General features: G+C 40.2%; 1 protein-coding gene across 2 annotated transcripts; it reads right to left on the bottom strand.

Moving 5' to 3' along the window:
* Nucleotides 1-8,243: 8,243 nt before the first annotated feature.
* On the bottom strand, nucleotides 8,244-26,046 carry TMEM106B (transmembrane protein 106B). 2 transcript variants are annotated; one of them, XM_080582191.1, is made up of 8 exons: nucleotides 25,680-26,046; nucleotides 22,365-22,586; nucleotides 20,183-20,246; nucleotides 18,707-18,866; nucleotides 17,792-17,932; nucleotides 17,656-17,705; nucleotides 13,956-14,009; nucleotides 8,244-13,163 (listed from the first exon to the last, which is right to left on the bottom strand). In XM_080582191.1, exons 2-8 carry the CDS (start codon nucleotides 22,582-22,584, stop codon nucleotides 13,025-13,027), a joined length of 828 nt encoding a protein of 275 aa, XP_080438317.1. In that variant the 5' UTR covers nucleotides 22,585-22,586; nucleotides 25,680-26,046; the 3' UTR covers nucleotides 8,244-13,024. The 2 variants fall into 2 exon arrangements, with proteins under 2 accessions (XP_080438317.1, XP_080438318.1); XM_080582192.1 differs by lacking the exon at nucleotides 25,680-26,046 and adding an exon at nucleotides 24,723-25,103.
* Between the last annotated feature and the right edge of the window lie 663 nt (nucleotides 26,047-26,709).

Raw genomic sequence — 26,709 nt, 5'->3', positions numbered from 1 at the left:
TTAATGCATTTAAGACTCTACCCACTTCTTATGGTTCAGTATCACAATACTAGCAATACACAAAGGCTGCCCAGATCACTTTCCCAAAACACAATAAATAAATTTTATTCAGGAATGTATCCAGTGAAGCCCATCACAAGCACATTACTTTGTCAGCTCAAGGCCATAAAAATTACCCTTAATAATTACCCTTAGTAGTATTACCTTTTAATATTACTTATTAATCAAATAGCTCAGGGGGTTAAAAGAAGAAAAATAAAGTAAAATCAAACAAAACACCATCCTCATCAAAAAATCCCAGACCACTTTTTCTGTTGTATGGTCACTGCAAATACCTTCTGCAATGTCAGAGATGTTCCTCAGTGCTTTACAGACATCTAAAAGCTATGAAGGAGCACAGGTGTGAAGCACTCCAGTATCTGCTCACTGCATTTGTTGTCACATTAGCCATGTGCTCTCTCTCAGTGAATTTCCCCTCCCCAAGCTATTAAGAAGTAACTCAGCCACCCCAGGCTATTTTTATTGGTCAGATATCCATTTACTTCAAATTTAATTGTCTGCAGAAAAAAAGATGCAACTCCAGATACACTGGTACATGTAAATCTCAATAGACTCCTGTTTATACCACAGGAAAATTCTTTTAGAAAATTGATTTGCATTAATAATTAATAGTGATGTTTAATTACATATCTTGCAGATGTTATACCCTACTAAGTGTTTCTCTAGTAAAGGGGTAAGAATAGCCACATTTGTAAAATAAGTAAGGCAATTTGCTCTTTAAAAGTCACAACGTGGAAGCCAGGGAATGATTTAAACAGTTTTTCAGTTTCTAACACTGGATCTGAGCCATTAAGCAATACATCTTATTTAAAATAAATTACCAGATACAAACTTCACGTCTATTACACGAGTGAGTGCACTAAAAAGTACATATGGATGCATGTCTGAGAAATAAGATTTGTCCAGGCATGTGTCAGAGACTGTATTTGGGAGACATTTCTCAATGTACTATTAAAAACTCACTACCATCTAAGGATGATCTGATGGAAAAACTCAAGTATGAGCAACTAAGTTCTATACTTCAGTCCCCAGATAGCAGCAAAAAGTCCCTTTCAAAGTTAAATATTCATTTTATGTATTTTAAAATACCAATGAAGACCTCTAGTGGAGAACAGGGTCAGAAACTGATACCAAGATAGACACGCTTGCACAATGCAAAATAGGTTTTCAGCATCTTTCCCAAAGGTATGCAGCAATTGTGGATTAGAACCACATAAAACACTGTCACTGGAAGAGCTGAATTTACAAAACTTTTTTTTGCTCATCTCTTTGAAATCCATTATTCTTTCCATCTCTTTGTAGTCCCAAGCAGTACATATTAGTGCTCTATAATCTGGAACACAACATATTTAAAACCATTACTCTGACTTGTTAAGGGAAACATACAAAGTGATGAAGCCTTTGAGCAGCCTTAGTAACAGCATAAGTGCCCCTGGGACAGAGTCCACAACTGAGGTTTTTAACCAAGAACTTCTCTTAACAAAGCTTTTTAGTTCAGGAGTCTGCAAAAGTGCTTCATGTAAGCACCTCTTGGTCTAAAACACATTTAGCCCATTCTACCACAGTTCATATTAATATAAAAGCAGTGATATTAATTGCTGTGTTGGTACCGTTTCCTCCTACTGGTTTACAGAGAACTTACACACTTCTAGGTATATGAACAATCCAAACCTACTGAATTTAGGAGGGCCATAGCTTCAGCAGAATAAGAACTAATGCTTGCCTCACGAATTAAAGCACTGCAACGCTCTCTAGTTCTAGAGTCATTTAAAAATTGTCAATTGTACAATTCCAATATTTTTGCCTGAAAGCAATTTCCGCTTTGGCAACCAATTTTAACTATCCCAAATACTTCCACACTGATATTCTCTTTTTTCTTCTACAAGGCTGGAGAAGTACTGGGACTCTTTCCCTTTCCAAGACTTGAAGAGAATAACTTTAGACGAAAAGCTAGAGAGTGAACTCATTTCCATACAGACAGGTCTTACAGGCGCAAGATCAGAGGTTACCCAGCAGCAGTGCATGCTAAGCATGAAAAAATTTGCAGCCATCTGTACAGTCATGCCCTATGCCTGAGGGCTCAGACCTCCCTTCCAGACTTCCCAAGGGAACTTTGGAGTCCCACACCTCACCTCCAACTAGTGATGGGGAAAGGCCAAAAAGTATCACAGATGGTATCTGGACACAGAGGTCCCAGATACTGCCAGCCTGTCCTGTTGCCTCTTCTCGAAAAGGTTTGGAACCCCCTCGCTGGTGGGTAGGAGAGCCTCTACAAAAGCTTTCCTTCTGCCCAGAGCCTACCACTTGTTACCCCATGCGACCCTCACAGATGTTCCAATGGCACAGGCCCACCCTCCACATTTCTACACCCAGGGTACTTGGAGATCTGGCCGATGTCCTCAAAAGGCCACTCTGTCATCTTCGAAAGACTGTTGAAATAAGGAGAGGTCCAAAACAACAGGAGAAAGGCCAATGTTGTACTCACCTTCAGGAAAAGCCAAAAGGGGATCTACATGCCAGAGGAGAAGCTACATGGCAGTCAGCCCCACAGGGAAAAGACACAGAACAAGTCCTGGAAGATACTTCTGGGAAGGAACAGGGGTGAACTGGGAGCAGCCAGCATGGCTTTTGAATATCGTGACCAATGTGACTGGATTTGGGGATGAAAGGAGAGCAGTAAGTGCCATTTATCTCCACTTTAGCAAGGGTTTCAAGACCATCTCCCACAATATTCGTGTATCCAAGTGAGGACACTATGTTGTGGCTAGGTAGACAGCTAAATGAGTTTAAGAACTGGCTAGAAGATTGGTCTCAGAGGATGTCTGTTAACAGGCAGCACTCTTGTGGCAGGAGCCTGTCCTAGGACCCACGCTGTTTAACAAACTGTACCAATGACCTCGAGAAGGTGACAGCGCACCCTCATCGAGCATGAGGATGACACCAAACTGGAGGCGGCAGCTAATATGCTCATGGATAAGGCCTAGAGTGTTCAGAGTGGCCTAGCTCAGGGTGGACCACAAGTACCCAACGAAGTTTGACAAGGCCAAGCACAAAGTCATGCACCTGGCAAGGAACAGCCACTGCAGTGGGACCAGGGAGCAGCTCTGCTGGAAAGGGCCTGGCGTGCTGGCCGGCAGCGAGCTGAGCGCGCACAAGCCCGCAGGGTACATGGCAGCACGCTTCTGTGCAGAGGTTTTCTAGTCTTTTGAGAAAGACCATCATCATTGACTCACTGCTGGTATATATGGGTAGAAAGCAAAGGCAGTAGGCAGCACTACTGGACAATATAAATAAACAAATACTACAGTTCAGCTTGAATGTTAAAGTAGGCTGTGGCTACCAGGCCATCTCAAGGAGACAGAGGAGGGAAAATGGACTGTGAATTTAAGCATTATGTAGCTGCATTCATATAAACTGGGTTGCTCAAATTCACTGAAACCATCTTTTCAGCATTGACAGTCCATCTTCGTGCTGCTGCTCAGTTAAAACATTCAGATCTCCTATGTTTTATAAACCTAAATACATCTCTGAAGGGGAGCATTTCACACATTCAGAGCAAAAGCCGTATACTGGATTTACTAGATTAATTCTCCATTTCATCTGAACCGTTCAACTGGAACAGCAGCACCACTCCTTTCTGAAATTTTTGCATCTGGTTGCATTTAAGTGCTCGTGGTGGAAGGAGGCAGGGGGGTGGAAGAAGGATGGGAAGCAAGAAGTGCACTTTTAACCAGGTTCGTCTCCTCAGGAAGCCCTCTTCAGCTCCTCACATAACCTGGACAACACCCACCTCACTAACCAGGCTGCAGCCACGGGCACATACAGCAAGGCCATGGCACCACCTATTGCGGGAAGGCAGCAGTGCATGCCTATGTCTGCATATTACTTTTCCATATACCAAAAAAATAAAAAATAAAATATTAACCACCACCAGAATGGAAACTAGGCTGCCTCAGACTGCACTATAAGTAGCTATCAATTATGTCTATTAATAAGTTGGCAACAATAGTGTGCTTTTGTTCTTTTTTTAAAAAAAAAAAAAGGGGATATCTTTGGGGCAGGAGGTTCCTTCTGTTTTTCAAACGAAGGACCCTGCATATTCTTTCCCAGTCCCCATGCTTTGGTTTGGGGCTTGGCTGCTCTCGTCAAGGTTACAGAGTAACCTTGAGCTGTATTCAGCATTTCTACTGCTCTTTTGAGACAGAAATTGAATCCCTCCTGTGTTTGAGAAGCCCAGCTTTCAGTTTAAATAGGATTTTTCAATTATTAGCATATCAAACAGTGTAGTTGTCAGAACACAACATAAGATTAGTGCCTTTTTTTTTCTCCCTTAAATCTCAGCTTCCTTCTGTCCTACTATTTTGCATTTTCTGTGAGAACAAACCAAAGGCAACTATGCTGGCCATCTGCAGGAGCAAGACAGTGGATATGTCCACACAACAGTTCAACTTGCTCCCAGAAACCAAAGAATTGGAGCCTCTACGAGCAATGCTGGCCCTCCCAAAGTCTACAAGGCAACACCTCAGTCCTGAACACCACGAATATTTACCACTACTGAAGGGCTGGATCCTGGCACACAGGGTGGCAGAGATGTCAAGGCAGCCACAATCCCCTCCTGCTCATAAATTTCTCACAAGACAGTCAGGCATGTCAAGTCACACAGTAGGTTAAAAGTGGCTTGGAAATAGCAGCTCTGCCCAATCTCTGGGACATGAGTGGCAGCAAACAAACGGTTGCAGATGGTACAAGTTTTAGAATCTAAATTCTGCAACAATATGTTGGACTTCTAAGGTTAATTTTAATATTTCTTTGCATATTTGATGAAAAATTCACAAGTTCAGTGTCAGTGTGGGAATAGTTCTTAACTTTTAACAACACTGATTGTGTCAACTTGTTTAAACACACTACAAGTACCATTTGGTCACAAGCTGAGTGAGTGAATTCAACCACTTAAAGGGATCACCATGTAGCAGCCACTAACCTTCATAAAACCAGAAGTATTTATTAAGACAGATTTAACATTTAAGAAATAATACATATCCCAGTAGAATGTAAGCCTCCATAAACTATGAGAAACATATTCAGTAGGTTTTTAACCTATTGTTTTACTAGATGTTACCAACTACCATTATCAAAACAACAGTATTGTCGCATGACGGTCAGAGGAAGGGTGTGATAAAGGCAAATACATTTATTTCTCCACCTCGACTATGTGGCTAACGCTACTAAAAGCATTACTTCTTCCTGAAAACCTCTTGAGAATGATATCCATCATTACCTTTCAGATATCCGTAACTGTAGGCAGTGAAATGTTACATTTCAGCGATGCTGAGGCTCCTTAATCAAGTTCTAGTTTTGCTGTATTAAGTAATTCACTGCCTCATGAAAAAGTAGCTCCATTATGGAGCAGTGTCAGCTCTGCAGCGCCCATGACAGCTCATTAAACTGTGTGGCACCTGATACCCATAACACAGGAAACATGAGTGAAACATCCCAGCTCTCAGGCTTAAGAGGCAGGGATTCCTGGAGAAAGAAAAAAAAAAAAAGAAAAAATACAACCAAACAAAGATGTAGAGGGATCTTTACCTCATCTGACATCAAGAGACTTCCAGCAAAATTAAACATGTGGTCTGACATTCTTTAAGTTGCCAGATATACATCATTTCCACACTCGAAGGCAATTAGTGTCATTCATCGCTAGTGTACTCAAAGCTCTCTCAGGTGAGCATATTAGCAGAGTAACATCCCAGGTATGGGATCAATTACACCGTCATATAGAAAGACACATGAAATTCTGAGAAATAAAAGGGAAGCATCTACAGCCAGCCAGGGAAACCTACAAAATTCAGAGATTTCTGTCACTGTCAAACTAGGTTATTTTAAGATGTCAGATCTTTCAGTAGTTATGTCCCCCCAAATCTACAGTGTTTGTTCTAAACTAGCAAGTTGGGGGTCTTTACACTTGTCCTAATTCATATTTGCTTACCTATTCCCATCTTTCAGTATATTCTTCACATTCTTCAGAGGTGTTTGAAATTTGCATGGTAAGAACTCACCTTTGTACTCTCCTAACTGCTCCGGATGGAAAAAAAACAGGAGAGGAATCCAAATCATACAGTTTGAAGTATTTGGATCAAATAAAACTTTTCACTAAAAAAAAAAAAAAGAAAAACAAAACAAAATCAACCAAACAAAAACACCACCACCACCACCACCACTTTTGCCTACCTGTCCCCAGACAGGTAGCACAGACAGAAGCAGCTCTTCACAGATCTTCAACCTCTTATTTATACATAGTAAGATACTGATTGAAGTTTATTGTTCCCCAATTTATAGTGTGCAGAGGCCTTGCCCAAACAGGAAACTTTGGAAAACACTGGGAAGGAAAAATACTACAGGAAATAGTAAATAGCAACAGCCCCCAAACACCACAGCCTAAGACCCCATTAGTTAGCTGTTAAAAGTCAAAGCAGATCACCAATGTAGCATTCACATACAATAAATAAGCTTCTTGAGGAGCAAATTTAAAAACGAAAACCACTGAAGTGTTCCAAAATATCTGTAACATATTACCCGTAACATCAGAACATGCTATGAATGCTTCAAATACAGACATGTTCTTTGTTACCAGCTGTTAAAGGTTAAAGCTTTTAGACAATGGTGGTTCTTAAAATAACATTGTAAATAGGGGTACTGAATCTGGCTAGGATGGAGTTAATTTTCTTCCTAGCACCATAAGGGCTGTCATGTTTTGGGTTTGTGGCTAAGAGTGCTAATAACACTGATATGTTATCAACACAAAAGTCTTGGCTAATGCTTACACAGCACTGAGGTTTCCTTTTTCATCTCACCACCTCCTTCCCCCCCATCCCCTACAGCAAGTAGACTGGGAAGGGGAAAGAAGCTGAGTGCACAAAGCCAGGAGAGCTGATCCCCACTGACCAAAGGGATATTCCATACCTTACAAGGTCCCACTCAGCAATAAAAGCTCAGTAAAAGGGGAAGGAAGGGGGACAACTGAGGTTATGGTGCATGTCTTCCCTATGTTAACATCTGCCTACTGACAGGAAATAAATTCCTTACTTTGGTTTGCTTCCACACACAGATTTGCATCACCTATTAAACTGTCTTTATCTCATCCCATGAGCTTTCTGATTCTCTCCTTCACCTCTGTGGGGAGCAGTGGAAGTCAACAAGCAACCAGGCTGAAGGGCTTATCTGCCTGCTGGAGTCAACCAGCACCACAGCAGCCTAGGGTTTTGAGCCAGACACTTTAGCAGTCCAAAGTCATACAACAGTAATTCATTCACATGTGGTGCTTTGCTTTAAGATACTCCAGTTTATTATACACTTAACACAACAAAAAATAGCATCAAAAAAGGTAGATTGCAGATTTGTTACGCCACAGAATGCCAACAGTTACAAAAATTGAAATGATACCTTTGAAACTTCATGAACACTTGTGGGAAAAGTTATAGGGAGATGAAGAAGGAAAAGAGAAAAATATTACCAAGTCAGTTTAAAAAAAGATACGTGACTCAAGCTTTTTTTAATAGAAAATTTAATAGCATTCTTCAACTCAAACAATCCCGTCTAGAACAAAATATCCATAATGAAGTTAAATCCAGATTTTGAACCTCTAAAGAATAAGATCCATTGTCCCAGTTAACTTGCATTAAGATAGCTTGTGTCCAAGTCATTCCAAATATCCCTTAGTGTTTATTTATCATGCTGAAGTTGATAGATCGTTTGCTACACAGTTACAAGAACAACAGTTTACAATTCTTAAGTTACAAAAATAGTTATCACTCATTAGTATTTCTATACATATCTCAAGCTATTATATGCACACTCTGTACAGTGGATGTTAACAGTGGTTACGTTTGCTTCCTTAAAACAAAAAAGGACTAAATCACTCATGGTCAGACTCAAAATATTTAGGCACCCTAATCTGCTTGCATGTCTGGCATTAAACATCCCTACTGACACAAAGGAAAAGCAGGTTCAGTATCCAAACAAAACGCTCACCCATGTTGCAAGACCCTTATGACAGTCTCACGCTATGCTGCAGGACTTTAACTGGACAGATTCCTTCTGGAGAACAGTCCCTGCCCAACAGGCCAACCCACAGGCAGAAAATCAGGTTTCCATGCCAAAAGCTATAAGGGAAGCACTGCAATCTACCCCTTCATTACCAGAAACCCCACCTAAAGGTCAAAAAGGAAGGTGGCTTCTCAAGTAGACAAAACATGTTTTTGACATATCCAAATGATTGTTTCCAACATGTTTTTAGTTGGGTTTTGGCTTGGGTTTTTCTTTCCTTTTTTTTTTTCCCCTCCTCCTATACAAAGTCACCAAAATAATCGAGATTTTTGGCATGATCAGGGCTAACACTTGCAAACATTCTGCTGGTGGCAGTAGTCCATTACTGAAGTGCATTGGCTGCACTCATATTATTTATTCTTCGCTTTCAGAAGTAATAATAAGCCTGGAAGCACTGCTGGGTTTTGGCATTTTATTAGAAGCAATGGAAAAATTGAGTTCTCAGAGGTATTACTGCTAGCCTTGGTCATCTCTTAACTAGCTGTCCAGTCCCACTGACATTAAGATTCACGTAGGTGCCTGACTCTGAAACAACTCACCCATTTTATAAGATACTGCCTGGTAACAGATGGATATCCCACTACCGACTGGGGAAAGAGAGGAGGGGAAAGAAGCAAAACCACAACTAAACCCAACATTCCACCCACCCCCCCAAAAGGAAGTCTTAAATGGTGAATAAGAAATAACACTAATTTTCTGAATTTGGAAAGCCCTCTCCTACTGCTTCAAGCACCATCCTTCCCATCACGAGGGTACAACGTTTCAGTCAGATGGCTAAAGACCCTGAAAGTTCAACCCAAGCACTCAGAGGTTGAGTACTTACATTGTTAGCTTTACACAGCACACACTAAAAAAGCCCATAGTATTGTTTGCAATGTACTACTATGAAGAAATTAACTCATTTGCAGAACTTCAGGGACAATCTGAAACAAAGTCAAAGAAAGCACGTACTTAAGTCTGTCAGCATAAGGCTGCAAAATATACCACAACGTTAATATCAAGGTCATGCAAGAACCAAAAGTGCATTAAGAACTTCAAAGCCATACCACACAGGAAAAGATTCTTATGCTTGCCTTCACATAAGATTAAGAAGCAAACAATTGGCCCCTAAATACCGAGATGGGTAAACAAATTAGGAATGAGCTTCTACAGGCTCTTTCCTATATCAGGAATTCAAGAATAAGCACAAGGTACTACGCCTCTTAGGAGGAAGGTTTCCCTTTTAATCTCTCCAAATGGTATTTGATGGTTGGATCTTCGAGTTCATTTGGTGGCTCCATTCATTCATTTTTAAAGCATCATATTTAAAATGTTAAATAACTTCGTTCTCCAGGACGGAGTGGCCAAATAGCTAACATTTTTTACTCATTTAAGTATTTCATATTAATTTACCTTGTTACAATTTTGACATTTTATTTATGTAGTTATTGTATCCAGAATACATTGTTTTGTTGATTGTGCCATTGCAGTACAACACCTGTACCACCGTTTCAACAGATAACTAAGAGCTTCCATTTTGAAGTGCAACAGCGTTTGCTTCAGGAATTGCTATGAAGAGTTCAAGTGAAAGGAATTATACCAGAAATAAATCCCTTAAAATATAATAATGCAATGCTACTATATATGTATTTGATAGTATTTTAAGATTAAAAGGAATTCACAAATGAAATATTCATCACTTCAGGGAAAAAAATCCATCAGAAAGCATCTTACACACAGGGAAAACAAACCAGAAAAGACAATGGCACTTCAAGCTCACCTTCTCAAAAGAATTTATACTTTGTACTCATTGGTCTACAGTGAACCAAAAGGCTTGCCTTTGTTTAATAAAACAAGCAAACAAAACACAACCGAGATAAATAAATACAAAATTATTATAGGCCTCTCATTTGCATGTACTCTTGTTTGTTTGCAAAGTTATGCAATTTAATATTGCCTTGCCTTGCTCCCTTTGCATAGTATTTCCAAGCTTAGCCACAGAAATCAAGTCTAAGTTGAATACTCAGATGCCACATCAGCTTATCTGAAGAGATGTTATATTAAAATTAGTAGTCAAGTTCAAACTCTTGCTTTGTTTGGTTAATAACACGCTGACATGTTTTGCAAGCACAAACTAACACGCACAGAATTGTAAGCCTTTGATTCTCCTGTAACTAACTTAATTTGAGGATTCATCAGTAGGATTTTTACTATATTGCCTCTATTTTTTAGGTAAGAGCTGTTAGTTATTCAGTAAGCCCACCACAAATTAATGGTGTTAAAGTTTACATCCATTAGATAACCCAGGTGATAAAGAGATGTAAGAAAAAAAAAAGAGCTTTATTTTTCCCCCACATACACAGAAAGAATAATTCCACTCATCATTCTTGATTTTAAAGTAGCCAACACCAAGCATGTTATGCAATGGAAGATCCACAGACTTAAGTATGCATTTTGCTCGGTATGTCTGCCAGTCTTTCAAATGTCAGTTGGAGTCTCAAAACACCACATACAAGTGTAAAATCCCTAAACACACACATGTTCAAGCAGCATTCACTGGTGTGACCAAATAACTATATCACTGTGCCATTCCAGTTATTTTAGATTATCTATTATCCTTTGAACTGGTTTAAACTGGTACAAAACTTATCTGCCTAGAGTTCTTCTCTTGTTCTTTCTACTTAAAAATGAAAACAAAAACAAACAACAATCCTGAGCCTTAAATACTTGCGAATAGAGGAAAAAAATCATATCACTTACTGGTTGACTTCAGATCTGACATGGTTTAAAACAGAATTTTCCCCGTGCTCCAATAAAAATGAATCTTTCTATGACAGACAACATAGTAGATGTTACTTCCCAGCTTCTAGCCAGATCCCCACTATGCTGGTCTTGAGTTATCAGCTCTATATTTTCAGACTACCAGACCAGCTTTGGCACGTTTTATCAGACACAAGACAGAACCTCATCTATGCTCTAGGAAGATTAGGAGAGCCAGTTGTGAATTAGTTTGCCTTATGATCATAAGCTGTAATAAAGAATGTTTAAAGTGCCCAGATACAAGAAAAAAATTCAGAACATAACTAAGTCATCAATTATTTCAGCAAAGCTCTCCTAAGCCAACATCTTCATCAATCAAAAATTATAGGAAACTGATAGTGTAGGTTCCAATACAGATACATTTTTTAAAGACATTGTGGATGAGTGCTCAGAGCATTCAGAGGATTTTATTTTTTTTTGTACAGTTACTCATTTTCTTTTAAATCAGTCTCACTCAATTGATATGTTTCCCAGCACCTCTACCCCTAATTAGGTACACCTAAAGAATGCTGATGAAAGACAACAGACACATAACTTTACTGAATTACTGAAGCATAAAACATCATTAGTTATAAGAAGTTACTCAGCAGCCTTTTTCCATAGTGTTTATTACTAGTTCATTTTAATTAGCTTATTTCCAGGAGATAGGCAGCATAAAAACCGCAACACCTATTTTAAAAAAATTAGAATTTATTACAATGCAACGGTCTCAATAGTACTTTCTTACAGCTGCACCTTATTTAATACTGAAATAAAACAATCCTGATCTAGTTAATTTAAAAAGTTTTGCCCCTAACCATTCAAATGGTCAGCCTTCAGAAGGCAAGCAACTTTGGACCTCAAATTTAGAATCACCGTGTTTGGTGAAAGCCCTGGAAATTCTCATTGTGCAAACTAACAATGAAATTATTTTTTAATAGTTTTGTTATACGTCAGTCTCATGATTACATCATCATTTATTCTTACAGAAGGAGTTGCTTTATCCTCACTTACATAACCATTGTGAACTGTGAGCGCTCAGGAGATTCAGGTAACTACTGCATTGCTTACTGAGTGAGTCTGTGCACAAAATACGCATACCCCAACGTATGAACACTGACAAGTAGCTTAGTACACGGTACATTAAAAAAATAAAAATGCCGAAAATTTACATCAAGCTGCCCAAACCCATATTCAAACAGCTTCCCACCTAGTTCCTAACTACACAATTTTGATTTTAATATCTGTACTCAAAAGTTTAATCAAAAGAACAAACGGGAATGACACTGCCAAAGTCTTACCCCTTCATTTTCCACAGTTTTGAATTTTTCCTTTGTCAGTAGTGATTCTGGGGGATTTTTTTTTTTTAACCTTACTTTAAACCTAACAACATACATTCTCCTTATAACATCACAGAGGTAGCAGGGGGAAAATATGAAAGAAAAGATGCCAGATTCTAGAAGTTGCACTTTCAAGTATAGCGTCATCCATGAGTGCTTTCCTGGCTTTCACAGACTGCATGTCACCTCTAATCAAGTATAGCAAATGAAAAGTAGAATCCCAAAACAAAGAACTATTGCCACTAATACTAGTTTCACACTCAGATACCTCAAAGCAATCTTGTTACTTAAGTAGTTATACTGTAAATTTCAAGAGTCAAATATCAAGAACTAAAGTATAAACTTAAAATTTATGAGTACCAATTTTTCTAAAATGCTCATTAGTGACACATTTCACCTAAACAGACAGAAACACACACGGTTACTCTAAGTTGATGTACCACACTGTAAGGAAAGGTCCCAATTCAGTTCAAGAATTTGTAATTTCCCCTCCCCATCCAACCACACAACTTGACAGAAGTGTTTACAGTAACAGAAAGCAAACAGAAGGGGAAAACACAACATTTAACAAGTGCATCTATATACATTTTGCACCTTTTCCCTCCTTGCATTTCAAGTGAACAGGCCACCAGGTTCGCTATGCGTTACATGCACATACTCTCACCTTTACTTAGTACCAGTCCTATTTAAAGGATCTCTGCAAGCATCAAGAGCAGTCATTCCACACTAACTAACAGGTGCTTTTACTGTGGAGGCTGAAGTACATTTAAATATTCTGACTGGCCCAGCTGGTAGGTTGTGTTTCCTCCACAGTCCACATACTGGTATCTCTCTTGGGATATTTGCTCAGAGTGGCCGAAGTAAGAGGTTGTCACTGTCACTCTTGAAAACACAAAACAGAAGAGACATTTGTTTTGTAAGAGGCTTTGAAGTTCCCTACGCGAAAAACCAGTGTTTTTAAGTTACTAGGGTTTTTAAGGAGCTAGTTTTAGGACAAAATACATAACAGTAAGAACAAAGTTTTAAATAAAATAACAATAAAAAAATCAATACCAGTTTACACTACCTACAGATTATTCCCATGGGAAAAATTTGGTCCGCTGAGCAAAGACTTTTTTTTTTCCTAAAGATTATAAAGCCAAGGTTTACTCATTAATACTGTGTTTTGGAAGGGGAACAGAAATGATTACAGAAGCTACGCAATGGTTGGTTTACATACCATCCGTCCACCCCCAAAAAGCCAGGCTGCTATTTATGCAATCTGACACAAAAAGTGGACTCTGGCAGAGTCACACAAAAGTCATACAAAAGCGTGTGACTGCCTCAAGGTCATAAGGTTCTCAGCACTTTTTGAACAGCAGCTGATACACATAAGTTCATTTCAAAATATTTGAGACCTTAGTTGCTCCATGGCCACAGCCCAACTGCAGAGCAGATACAGTAATAATAGTTGGAACTATTCAAGTATCATTACTTTACCAGAATTTGTCAAAAGAAAACGTCTTTACGCAGCTCAGTTTCAAGAACTATGAGGCTACTACACTAGAAAGTAAGTTGATTTCATTTTATCTAAGATACACAAACACCACAATTAAATACTTCTGAGTAATATTTCAATGAGGACTACGTGGCTTCTAAGGTTGTTTCCGACAAAAAGGAAGTTTCCATACTTACTGCATCATCACTACTATGTTATGCACTTTGATAGATGCTAAAGTACAGAAGTCACTGCAAAAAAAGAAAGAGAGCTATTAGATTTGCATCAGCTTTTCTAGACAGTTATCTAAAAGGCAAGAATTGTTGCTTCATCCGGAAATTCTGCTACCTGTATATTTACAGCCTGCAGAGTTGCTAATAATAGCAACCAAAACACTTGTTGAAAAACAACTGCCTAGGAGTGTATACTCAGTCCAAGTCTATTTATATACAGACTTGCTTTCACATAAAGCATATACACACACACTTGCTTACATGTAACAATTCCCAACAAAAACATCCCGTGAAACAACACTTGTTCCATCTTTCAGAAGTTAATCTCAAGAACTACATCACAACACGCCTTCACTGGTGAAGAATTCTACTATAAGGGCATGTAGGCATAATTTGCTGTGATTTCACTTTGAGTTATCAAATTTAACTATAGAAAGGAAAATTTACCACAAAAGATCACAGTTAAGCTAGCTTCAGCATCCTGTTGTGTAAGATCAGCAACTTCTATCAAGAAGCCTTAGTATGCTTGCTCCAGAAATATCAAGAACTTAGGAAAGCCCCGGTATTTTTGCATCAATTCACTTCTGTATTATGCAAAATGACCTTTAACCAGTCCGCAGAGATTGCAAAATCAATTATTGTTTTCTTGTGAGACAAACTTACAGACTTACATTTTCTGAGAGACACCTACATACCTGTTATACAGTGCGCTACATAAGCGACTACCCCTCCCTCCCCCCATCCACAGAGCAATGAGTTGCTCTTGATCACAGATTTATCAGCTCAGGAATGAAAGGCATGCAATCAATGCAACAAGATTGTATGACAGCCACTCACAATATTTACTTGCAATTGTCATTCTTTTCCCCAGCACAAATAAATATAGAATGAAATATGAAACAATGAACAAACACAGGTGATACAGATTATATGAAAATACAAACTGAACAGTTCTTTTATTAGAAGTTGTTTTATATTGGTATCTCCAGAAATGACAGAAATATTTTGACTTTTTTTTTTTTTTTTTTTTACTGCTAGGCTTGAAACAGGATTTAGCTGGACCATACTGCCAGATATTCTCAGTTAATGTAGTTTTCTAATCCAAAATACAGACAACCTGTAACATAATGGTTATCATGTTTGCCTCACATGCAAAAGGTCCCTGGAAATTTTCAGGTTGGAAACTGGGAGACATCTCTTCTCAGAAAGAGCAGTCAGGCATTGGAACGGGTTGCCTGGGGAGGTGATGGAGTCCCTTGGGTGTTTAAGGAAACGTTGGACCTGGTGCTTATGGACATGGTTTAGTGGGTGACATTGGTAGTAGGAGGATGGTTGGACCAGATGATCTTGGAGGTCTTTTCCAACCTTAATGATTCTATGATTCTATTCTATGATTCTGTAATATAAAGCCATCTTGTATCCAAGCACTATTTTATTGGCAAGCAAGCAGAGAGGTATAATACCAACCTACTGCTTTTTAAGCCCTGATTATTTGGAAAAAAGCCTTTTTAAAAAAAATAAAACAAAAAACAAAACACACACACTACCACCACAAAACTACACAGCACAAAACGGTAGCTAGGAAAGTACATTGAAGGTAAACTGCATAAATCCAACCTTCTCCAAATAAACAGGTGGAAATACCCTGTAGGACGATGATTTCATCACACAGGTCTGCTGAATCCAGATAACACTTCAGTATCTCAAAGGTTACTTGACCTAAGCTGATTTTACAGGAAGCCTGCTCTCTAGAATCAAAGTAACTCTTTAGTTATGCCTAACCCAAGATCTAAACTGACTAGATGGAGAAACATCAAAATGCCTACAATATTGTGATTCACTGTAATACAGAGAGTATTGCAGGTTGTACAAAGATTATCCCAGGCCTTTCCTGGTAAGTTTAATATTAGAATCAGGGGAAGAAAAAAAAAAGAAAAGAAAAATAACAAATACAAAACCCTGCTAAGATCTGCTGAAACTACACTGGCTTGGTGCTTAAACTAAGGAGGCTCACTGGCTGTGCCCTGGGTTGTTCTGAACAGGGAATCCAGGCTTTTGAGACTTGCAGTACAGAGAAAGAGCCGAAGCTCATCAACAATAACCTCCCAGACCTGGTGACAATTAACTAAGACCAAGTGTTTACCATGCAGAAAATCTGGAAAAAATAAACAACTAAAACCATTGTGCATGTGGCTCTTAATGCATTATAAACACATCACAACTTAGCTAATGACTGCTACTGACATGTACTAGGACCTCACTGTATCAGCCTGTACGAGTACTTAGATCCTTAGCTGACCCAAACTTCCCTGCTTTTACGGGTCTTTATTACCAGTTACAGTCTATGTTTAGCACCACTTCACTGAAGCAAGCAGCATTTTCTTATGTGTGCAGGTTACGTATTAGTCTGCTTTTCCAGCAACATTCACAAACACCTGCTGTCCTGAAGGAAGCAAAGCCCACATTACGGATTACAGGCACAGACACACAGTAGCTTCTCTGCTTCCACTCCAAGACAGCCTGATTCACCTCTAAGCTGAAGCAGCAAGCACAGCATTGTTCCACACTATTGCTGAGGTTGCAGCTGTCAAGCTGCAGAATGGCCTGAAATCCATTTAGTTCAGATCACACGCACAACAGTTGTTGCCTGTCCACATCTCTCCACACATCCAAAGTCACCCAGGTTTATCTAAGGACTAGCTTGAAATTAAGTTTCAGCAATTGTTGGCAACAGACTCTCACAGCATTACTGAAGCTGAGGCAACAATACAGACCATGGAAAAAGCTTCAATGCATCATTGTACCAGGAGTCAAAAAACACAACTTGGTAAGTATCAGCACAAGTTCTATGAAAGCCATATTTATTCTTCAGGTATCCAGAGGGTGAGTAGATTCATGGGATTCACTGTTTACACAAAGCTAACTTATATGCCTTTAAGTGGTGACAGAAGTACAACACTACTTATTTGAAGTTAGTGGCCAATTTGCTATTTCACACCTGTCTCAACTTATTCAAAGTCCTTGAAGCTGTAAGGCTCTCTCTCACACCAAAGGGGATGCCATCCACTCGAACTGCACACAGACCTGAAGTCTCAAGCGTTAAGAGTTCAGAGTGAACAGAAAGAGTTAATTTGAGCATAAGAGAATTAACGCTTGGTTTTGTTACCAAAATATACTGAGCCCTTGGTCAAATAAACTTTCTGAAGCTATGAACAAAACAGCTGAGACTTTAAGTATATGCTGTAAACACTGGTTATGACTGTATACACATGGTCTGAAGAGCAAAAATATAAGCTAGTATTTAATTCCATACAAATTAGAGGCTAACTTCCTCTACCTCCACAAAAATTTACTGGAAACTTATTAGGGAATGTATCAAAGAAACACATATGCACTTCCACACCCTAAAGTAGCTGTTCCTAGCTATTGCCAAAGCCTAAACCGTTGGGAATACAGACACCACTCAAAGTGCTGAGAGCCAGGTACAGCAAGCCACTATATGAAACCACTGAAAGGAATATGGTTTAAGTATTTTGCAGTACTGTTAAACTCATACAAAGAATGCCACACCATCTCTGCAAATATATTTCAGCTGTTTTTTCAAAAGCACCTTAATTATTTTTTATCAAGACACAGGCAAGTATTTAGAGGCTGGTACACTTACAACATGTAGCTCATTTCATCCTGTATGACCGTGGGCACCATATAGTCAATCTAAAAAAAAGGCAACAAAAAACAACTGAGCAGATTTAAATATGAAGATTAACATACATTCAACTTCAAAAGCCTTTCCCATTTACCTGCTTCATATCCAGAGGACCGATGTTGGTGATGTTGTTTAGCCGTGCTTTGCCAATAACTGTTTTTGAAAACTGAACTTGGGCTGTGATGTTTGCTACTTCAACAGAGTAATAGTTGTTGTTCGTTATATTTAGTGTGTTCTGGAGGAAAGAAAAAAAAAAACAAACAACAAAAGCCTTTAAGAACTAACCATTCTGTGTATCTAGATGAACATACATTTTTTAATTTGTGTTTGAGACAAAAATACCTGAAATTATGCAAGTATACTTTCCTGCCTTTGGGGATTTTCTTGGGGTGAGATGGAGGGGAACCACCACTCAACCCCTTTTTCAGGGGTGTTTGAATATACTGAGCAGCACCAAATTCTGCACAACACCATTTGTGACCACTCTCCACTAGAAATACTGACCATTTCTTCCTATCCTCAGTTATTCCTTCCATGAAATTTAACTATTCCAGGACTCTTTCCTCCCATTACTACTTTATTTCATTTAAAGACGCTCATAAGGAACTCCACAAGTCTTTTGGCAATCCTGTATTCACTGCATTACCAAAAAATAATCAAGAGGCATGTGGAAAGAACTCCTTGAAGTTTTATGCTAAGCAGGTATTCAATAACATTCCTGCATGCACTACACGCTCTACATTTCACTCATATTCCCCAAACAATGTAAAGCATTCCAAAGTCACCTTTTCCATGAAAAGGGAAGATCCAATAGTAGCCTACAACTCTAGCTACAGGAACCAGCCACAGCAAGTCCAGCTACATTTTTCGAACTGCTTTTTGTATCTGCTGGTATTTCCTAAGACACTAAGCTCACCAGTTAGCCCACAATTCCTACATATAATAAACTGCTGCAGTAGCTTCTCCTGTTGCATATATTACAAACACCCAAACAGATAGACAGTCTTACCGTAATATTTAAATATATTATACGTCTACCCTCTTCATAAGTGACATACACTGACTTCACACCAATGTATTCAACGTCAATTGAGCGAGGAAACAAGAAGAATACAGCCAGCCCAGAAAGAAGTAGACATACAATAACAGAAGCAGTCACGTAGAGTTTTCTGGAGATTAAAAAAAAAAAAAAAAAGACATTTCAGAGCTGAAGCATATTAAAAGAAAATAATGCACCACTCTTCTCACTTAAGTGATAAGAAGCATGACTGGTTAATATAACCAACTCAGCCTATTTCCAGCTTCCATTAGTTTCAGGGGGAAGAAGGACTGTGCTGCACTTCATGTCTATGTCACAAATAGAGATCACACTCTTGTATACATATATATATATATATATCAGAAAACAAGTTCCAAAACACATGGTTATCCCAACATTCACCATTTAAAGTAGTAAATGGAAGAGGAAAATATTCACATGCTTTAAGAAATAAGCACTTTAAGTCTTTAAAATTAACTTACAGTAGAACTTTTGACATTGTGCAGGATTCTTCAGTATATTGTGCTTGTACCACAACACACCCAGAAACAAGAATAAAGCTTATGCCTTACATGGGATTCTTTGTCATAAAAGACTTTCTGGGAAAGTGTTAGGAACTTGTTTAGATCCCTGCTAAGGAACTGCAAATCTGCAGTTAACCTAACATAAAAGAGGGAAAGGAGTTTCGATAACAAAGGTATACAAATAAAAGGTTCTATGGCAGCTGCGGTTTTCTCAAAATCAGAACATTAGGGGAGTATTTCTCAAATTTGGATTACTATTACATCAAATCTAGATCCGGGATATCTAAGATAGCATTTTGTGAAGTTGTATTTTTCTTCCTCTCACTCATTTCTGTTTACCACAGAAACATCCAAAAATTTAGAAAATGCATGTGAGAACAATTACTTAACAATGTACTTAAACCTTTGAGTAGATCCTAGAAAAATATACATATTTTAAAAATATGCTATATCACAGTGATAAGTTTATTTATTCTGCTAGCAGCTCAGAGCTTTTCAAGTGAATTTCTAGGTGATTTATTTTGTAGCAGTAGCCCAAAGAAATTAATCCCTTTACTCTAATTTAAACTTTAATAGTGAAGGTGTATCTTCTTAGATCAATTAAGATGCTATAAAGCTTGATAAGTGGTTGCATAATTACTGTAGATAGTTAGATAATTACCTACACGAAGTGACCATGCAGTATTACTAACTTTATAAGACACAGCATGATGGGAGCGTGCACACCTTAATAAATAACCCTCCAAGAGTTAGAGGTAAAGGTTCATATTACTCATAAGCAGGGTTCCTTCAATACTGAATGCAAGAAAACATTCCAGTGATTTTGCTTGAATCCTCTTAACACTATCTCATTTAAATTGAGCAATTTTAACTAGAAGAGAAGAAATAACTGTAGATTCACATATCACAAATATCAACTTACGTTCTTCTTGGCCTCAGTCTCTGATCACTGTATGGAATTAATGCTACCAGCTGGTTTTCCTGCCCTAGAAATAAAAACACCCTTTCAGAACTTAAACAAAAAGAATAATTACTTTTGAAGTTACTTCAAATAAAGAGTGGCCTTCACAACTTTACAGCATCAAATAATAAAGATGAACATTGAAATTCCAGTAATATTCAACATTCAGAAAGAAGCTCAGGCAGTCAGAACTGATCCAGAAGGCGTTGTGCATCTCCTCCTCAGGAAGTCAGGGAGTCAGGTTTGTTTAAAAACACATGCACAAATGGATTTGGGTGACTTCTGCAACATGAGCTGTGCCCAGGCTGCATTCTGGGAATCACTGGTACATGCAACTGTTTCTCACGGGACTGAACTGCAGTAACCTGGAAGCCGAAGAAGCGCCCACTGGAATTTCTCCAAGCAACAAGACACCCCACCAGCCAGTGTTTTTAGGAGGCGGATATCTTAATGGCAGAAACAAAGAGTGTAAACACCAAGTAGCTACTGAAAATACACGGACTACACCTGTCTTTGTATCTTTTTCGATTTGCTATACAAGCAGTTGGAATTGAGATTCACCCACACAACAACACAGAAGCCTCAAGAGCAAGTCTGGTTTGCATTTTAAGTCAAATGCCGAATTTGGTCAGTGCTATCGCTTAGCCAATCGATCATGCTGAAGTGAATCCAAGTTGAATTGCTAAGCTGCGCAAAGCATGCTGAGCATGTACTAGTATGTAACATTAACCTCAGAAAAAGCCCTACCAATTTAAAACATAGTTTCATCTCAACTACATTATACTGAAAACCTAAAGCTGTCCAAGCACCAAAATGCAATTTCCTATGGTTATTATACAGTTTAGACATCATAGCACATGTTGTGGTCTTCCCTGCTAGTAATGCAGCCATCCAGTCAACCCTTAATTTCCCCCTCTCCCCTCAAAAACCCCAAACATTATTTTTATTACTAACTACTTAGGAATAATTAAAAAATCGTACACACACTTTCTCACTGGTACACACCAAGTTTTCAATTTTCCCCATACCCTTAGAAAAAAAAAAAATCAGTACCTTGCACACCACCCCCCTACAGACATGGCTTTTCCAAATAACCTGAAAAAGTGGCTTAATGTAAGTTACAGCTCTGGATGACGTTTGGCATGTACAGGGTTTATCTGTCAAACCGTTTGCTTAAATGCTGAAAACCCTGACATCTCAGCATTTTTGTTTAAAATCCATGTGTATACTTTAATCCATGTGTGATACTTTCAAAGTATTCTTTTTCAGCAACAGAAAGACAAGGGACATCCCAGACATACTGTCATTCTGCAGAAGCACGTGATGTTTCAGAATTGTATTTTTCAAACAAACATTTCTGGAATTTGGTATTCAATATATAGCTTTATGTAAACAAGTGATTCTCGTCCAACCATAATCAATGTCCACAGCATGATCTAATAAGGAGAGCTGAGTACTATTAACTGCACCTCCCTATGCACACTCACCCACCTGTTTTCAGAAGCGGTGCTTGTTATTTTAAAACTCTAAGAGTTATGAAGCTCTTACTTCCATCGGCCTGCCTCCCTAATGCCAATACAACCAGGAAGCAAGGGAGGGGTAAGGGGACAGTGCTCCTTACAAATTTTGTGGTTTTTATTTTTCTTTTAAAAAAAGCTCTAAGTCAAAATATGCGAACAACTTTCATTTACACAGGCCTGCACTCTTTCACTCCCCATGCCTAGGGATATTTAAACATTGCCTACTTTTGCAGCTATTTTTGTGAAGTTGCATATTGCTTCAAATGGTTCAAAACTGGTAGTTAAAAAGGATGTATTAAAATGTCTCAAAAGTAGAAGGTTTGCAACTTCCACCTGCAAGAACTAGGCTTACACGTGACTTTAAAACTGAGAAGCAAGGCACGCTGGATTGCAAAGACAGAGAAGAGCTATCAGGTAACAGTCAATGTTGATTAAATATCCATTTCATTCATACAGTGCAATAACAATCAAATGCTTAGTGCTAAAATGTAAAAACAATTTTAAAATATCTTCACTAGGAGAATTATGTGCTAGGGCTTATAACAGTTACCACTGCACGTATTTCTGAGGTAAATTTAGGGGTTTAAAAAAAAAAAACACAAAACAAAACAAAGAAAGCTTACCTCGTGGAATCCTTCCCGTTCCCTGGCAGGTAGGACAAGTGACACTGTCCCTTCCTGTGAATTCCACGTAGGGAAACTGCGACACGTCCCCACATCTGCCATCCTCGTTGTGCAGCTCTGAGTGAACTAACCCGTTCCTCATATTATCCGACACTGTACCTCCATCGTAGCCATCCTCCTTACACGCATGCATCGGTAGATGAGAAAGAGATTTTCCCATGTCTAAAATAAAAGGCAGAAGAAAGTTTTTCCACAGAGAACAATTCAAATATGGTTTGCAGTTTATTCCTCCACATCAAGCAGCTGTAAGTCTACGGTCACTAGTCAGGTACCTTAAGATTTGCAAAGCATAAAGGCCCAATCAAGCTGGAGTCAGTCCCCAACTACGAATCTGAACTGCAAGAGAGACCTGTTCAGGCCCTCTGACACGCACAGGTTAAAGGAGGACTGATGAGAGGCTTCCAAGGCAGAACAACACAGCTGCTGCCAACAGGTTGCAACACTCGAGTAGCGCTGGACAAACTGGCACAGAATACATTGACCTCTACATAAAATATTCGGGACTTAACGTGCTCTAGAAACCAAGTTCACGATGTTCAGTGGATTCTGCACACACTACGGGCCCAATTCTACTAAGTTTTTTGGACTGAACTTGTTTTGAGAACACAGGATCAGCCAGTAATTTCCAAATTAGAAATACGGAACTTGAGGTGTTTAAAGTGATGATTCTTTTTAACCCAAAAGAGGATTGTTTCGCAGTAAAAGCTAGGAAAAAATGAGAGCTACTTAAATGTAAATGCAGGCAATATGTAGCGTTTATAAAAACTTGTTAAAAACATTAGTCACAAAACCGTTTTTGTTATCTCTGCAAATGTTACATTTTCCTCATGAGCGTAGCTTTTCAGCAAAGCCACCGAAACAACCATGAAACACTGAAAACCAAAAGCCACAAGGAAGTGATACAAGTGGCAGCCTTCCTAGTTTGCAACAGGTGTGGAACAATTCAAAGTTAAAAAGAAAAAAAAGATCTGTTGAGCCTTGGCAATCAGTTGTTCAGCTTCACCCCATAACACCTTCTAGTTACCCACCATAGAGGCCCTAACCACACAATTCGCTAGCTTCTCAGGGAACAGGGGGATTTGAGAATGAGTATGCAAAACTCATGCAGTTTTCCTACTGTAAATGGAATGTTTAAGTGAGGTTGCTAGTAATGATCACACTCGTCCACCAAGAAAGGAAGCATGAGGAGGAAGATTAAGGAACCAATGCAAGCCAGAATATTTTAAACCAACCACTCCAGAGAAAACAGGAAGATCTGAAATATGCCGATGGTAACACAAGCACAACATGTATTCATCTTAATGCCACAAAGGCAAAGCAAATGTAGGAGGGAAAACATAATTCAACTATTGCTGGCAAGTCCCAGTTACTGTTTCAGCAAACACACAGTGTTATTTTATTCATTTAAGTAATAAAACCCTTATGGGAAGGAAAACTACTTCTACTCATGTTGCTACAGCAATTTTGAAACATTCCAGTTTGGGTGTCATTCAATAATGGAAATTACTGAATTGAAAATTGAAGCTATTGAAGAAAAGTTTCCTGAAAAAGCAGTTGAAATTTATTCCACGCATGGTTTTTGCTTACTGTTGTCCCTGTAGCTTACCTACAGCCTTTAAGCTACAGAACTCAAGTCTTGCAGCTTAGGCTACAGCCATCACATTGACAGGTCTGAAAGCTTTGGGATCAGTCCCTAGCCCTGTTGCATTACAACCACACTCAATTTACCTGCTCTACTGCTGGTAGACTCAGGCTACATCAACAGTAAAAGTAAATACAGAGCAATAAAAGCAACTCCAGAATTAAATAGTTATTGAGGATCCAACATCCACACTATGCTTGATTTTGCGGGTTTTATTTCATCCCACCTCTAGCTGAGACTGAACACCCACGTCCAACTGAAGCACATCTTCCAGTTTTAGCTTCTTCCAAAATGAAGTGTTCAGACACTTTCTGATCACACTGTGATGTGAACCAAAGTGCAGCAAGTGAGGATAACTGCAAATTCATTTCACACCCTTGATTTGAATTAAAAGCGTAGTGCAGATGTATCCCCCAATGTCAAGTGTACTTGAGTTTCAATAATTAGAATTTCATAGTGTTTTCCTACCATCAGAAACTTAGAAGACATGTGCCCCAGCTTACAAATGAGAAAACAGATGATAACTTCCCAAAGAAATGTGTTCCTCCAGCATGTTCCTTCACCACTGCTACAGCTGACCAATGCTTAAAAACACCTTGGTCTTTCACCCAGTGCTTCCGTGCTGAATAGCAGTAGTTCTGACAACGTCTTTGTACCTGAGAGCCTCCATCTCAACACCACAACCTCAAGCCCAACTTTCTTTACAGCTGTGCTTTGCCCCAGCCTCTCACTTGTAACTGATATTCATGCTCCAGTCTCCCTGAACTCGTCTAGAGTTTCCTTGAATTCAGTTTGTTAGGGAGAAAGAAAATGTTGTAAGAAAACGTTGCGATAAGGCAGTTTTGTTTAAGGCTGCTCCCTTCAGAGTGCTCTGTCACTCCGGTACGACAGAACACAATGAAACAAAACCCAAATAATGTGCTAAGAATAGAAAACAACCACATCCTGAGTCACACGCGAAACTTATGAAAACCACTTTTTGTTTATGAACTTGGGGAAAAATTTGTAGACTTTAACTAAACTGCCATACTTTTCCAAACAAACAGCTGGGGTGCCATTCTTACTTCTTTGCACATATATAAACTTGAGATTAGAGACCTACTTCATTTCTGAAAATAACACACGGCTTTTAGGCCCGGCAACCTCCTGCCGGCTGCCAGCTGTGGCTGACCACCGGCGCGGCGGGCTGCTCCAAAACAGCGGCAGGAGGCAGGTACACCCTGACCTGGCAGCCCCAAACCTGCCCCGCTGGGGCAGAAAGGTCCCGCGACGTGCGACCCGAACCTGCTCTTCACGAACACACCTCCCCCCACCTGCCCGGGAAGGCTGGCGCTCCCCAAATTAACAAACAACTCAGGACGCTGCCGACGCCCCCGCATTCCCCCCCAGGGACCCCCACACGCACACATCGGGCTGTTTGCACAAACACACCGAGGTCCCCAGCGGGCGAGGACCACGGCGACCCCCGCCCGAGCTGGGCCAGCCCGGCCCCGCCGCCAAACGCGCCCCCCCCCCCCCCCGCCCCGGCCCGACCCCTCAGGGCCCCGCCGCCGCCCTCGGCCCGGCTCCCCCCGCAGGCCCCGCCGCTGCCCCGCGGCTCCCCCCGGCCCCACCTGCGGCCGGGCCGGGCCGGGCCGTGGGCTCCGGGCACGACGCAGCGGCGGCCCCGGCGCTGAGCCTGGAGCGCAGGCGCAGGGGGCGGCGCCGCCGTTGTTCGCAAGGGCCGGGCCTGCTGGGGGGGAGCCCGGGCTGCCGGGGGGCCGCTGCCCGCTGGGGGTGGCCCGGCTGCGGGGTGTCGTCTTCCCCGCTCGTCGGCGGGGTGTCTGGATCGCTTCTTCACGGGGCTCGGGGCTGCTCGAAGCAGCCCCCGGGCCTGCTGCTGCCGCACCACAAAATGGGGCGCGCCGCGGGGCCGGGCTGTTCCCGGAGCAACCCAAGATGGGGGAAAAGCGTTGGAAGTGGAAGCAAGGATAAGTGACAAGGATAAAAGGAACTGGCCCGGTCCCTCCTCCAAGTGGAGGGCAGAACGGGTTTCCTAACTTCCAACAGCAGTTCCCTGCCCTGCCTGCGGTTGAACATGTCCCCTCCTCCACATAAGCTCTGCGTTGCTTTCATCTCAGGAAAAAAAAAAAAAAGCGGTTATTTTTCTTTCCCCAGCTGATCATGGTGGTATCTTAATAGCCAGCATCATTATTTTCTGTTCCTTGTTTGATCAGCTCTAGTGGAAGTAAGTTACCGCACTGTGCTCCTGGGGAAGTTAGAAGCTAGAGCAAGGAAAGCTCTGACAGGTCAGAAAGAGAAAAAAAAAAAAAAAAGGTGGTAGGAAATGAGGCACAACGCCACTGTCAGGGGCTGCAATTTGGTTTTATAACTCACGTCACATTTTGCAAGTTCTTGCACAACCAATGTTTATTCAGGGCATGAGCGGTGACATGTGCTCTGAGCATTTTGCCAGAGCAAAATAAATAAAGTATATTGAAACTGAATGAACGCGAGGTTGTTGCTGTCCTTTGTGTGTCGGTATCTGGTCCATGATGTGGTTACCAAGTGTCTGTGGTGACATAAGGAGATCACTCGTGGGGATGCAGGGCAGCCAAGGGACAAGAGGCTGCACAGAGGGGACGCAGCTGGGAATGAAGGAGA

Source organism: Anser brachyrhynchus, assembly GCF_964034855.1.
Source record: "Anser brachyrhynchus genome assembly, chromosome: 2".
In the NCBI taxonomy this organism is placed as follows: domain Eukaryota; kingdom Metazoa; phylum Chordata; class Aves; order Anseriformes; family Anatidae; genus Anser; species Anser brachyrhynchus.
This window is presented reverse-complemented; position numbering and strand designations above follow the sequence as displayed.

What these genes read in the sequence shown, in the direction of transcription:
- TMEM106B (XM_080582191.1), bottom strand. Translation starts at nt 22,584, where the DNA reads ATGGGAAAATCTCTTTCTCATCTACCGATGCATGCGTGTAAGGAGGAT. An exon ending in AGACTGAGGCCAAGAAGAAC is followed by an intron (nt 18,867 to 20,182) that starts GTAAGTTGATAT and finishes TTTAATCTCCAG; the next exon opens with AAAACTCTACGTGACTGCTT. An exon ending in TAATATATTTAAATATTACG is followed by an intron (nt 17,933 to 18,706) that starts GTAAGACTGTCT and finishes TCTTTCCTCCAG; the next exon opens with AACACACTAAATATAACGAA.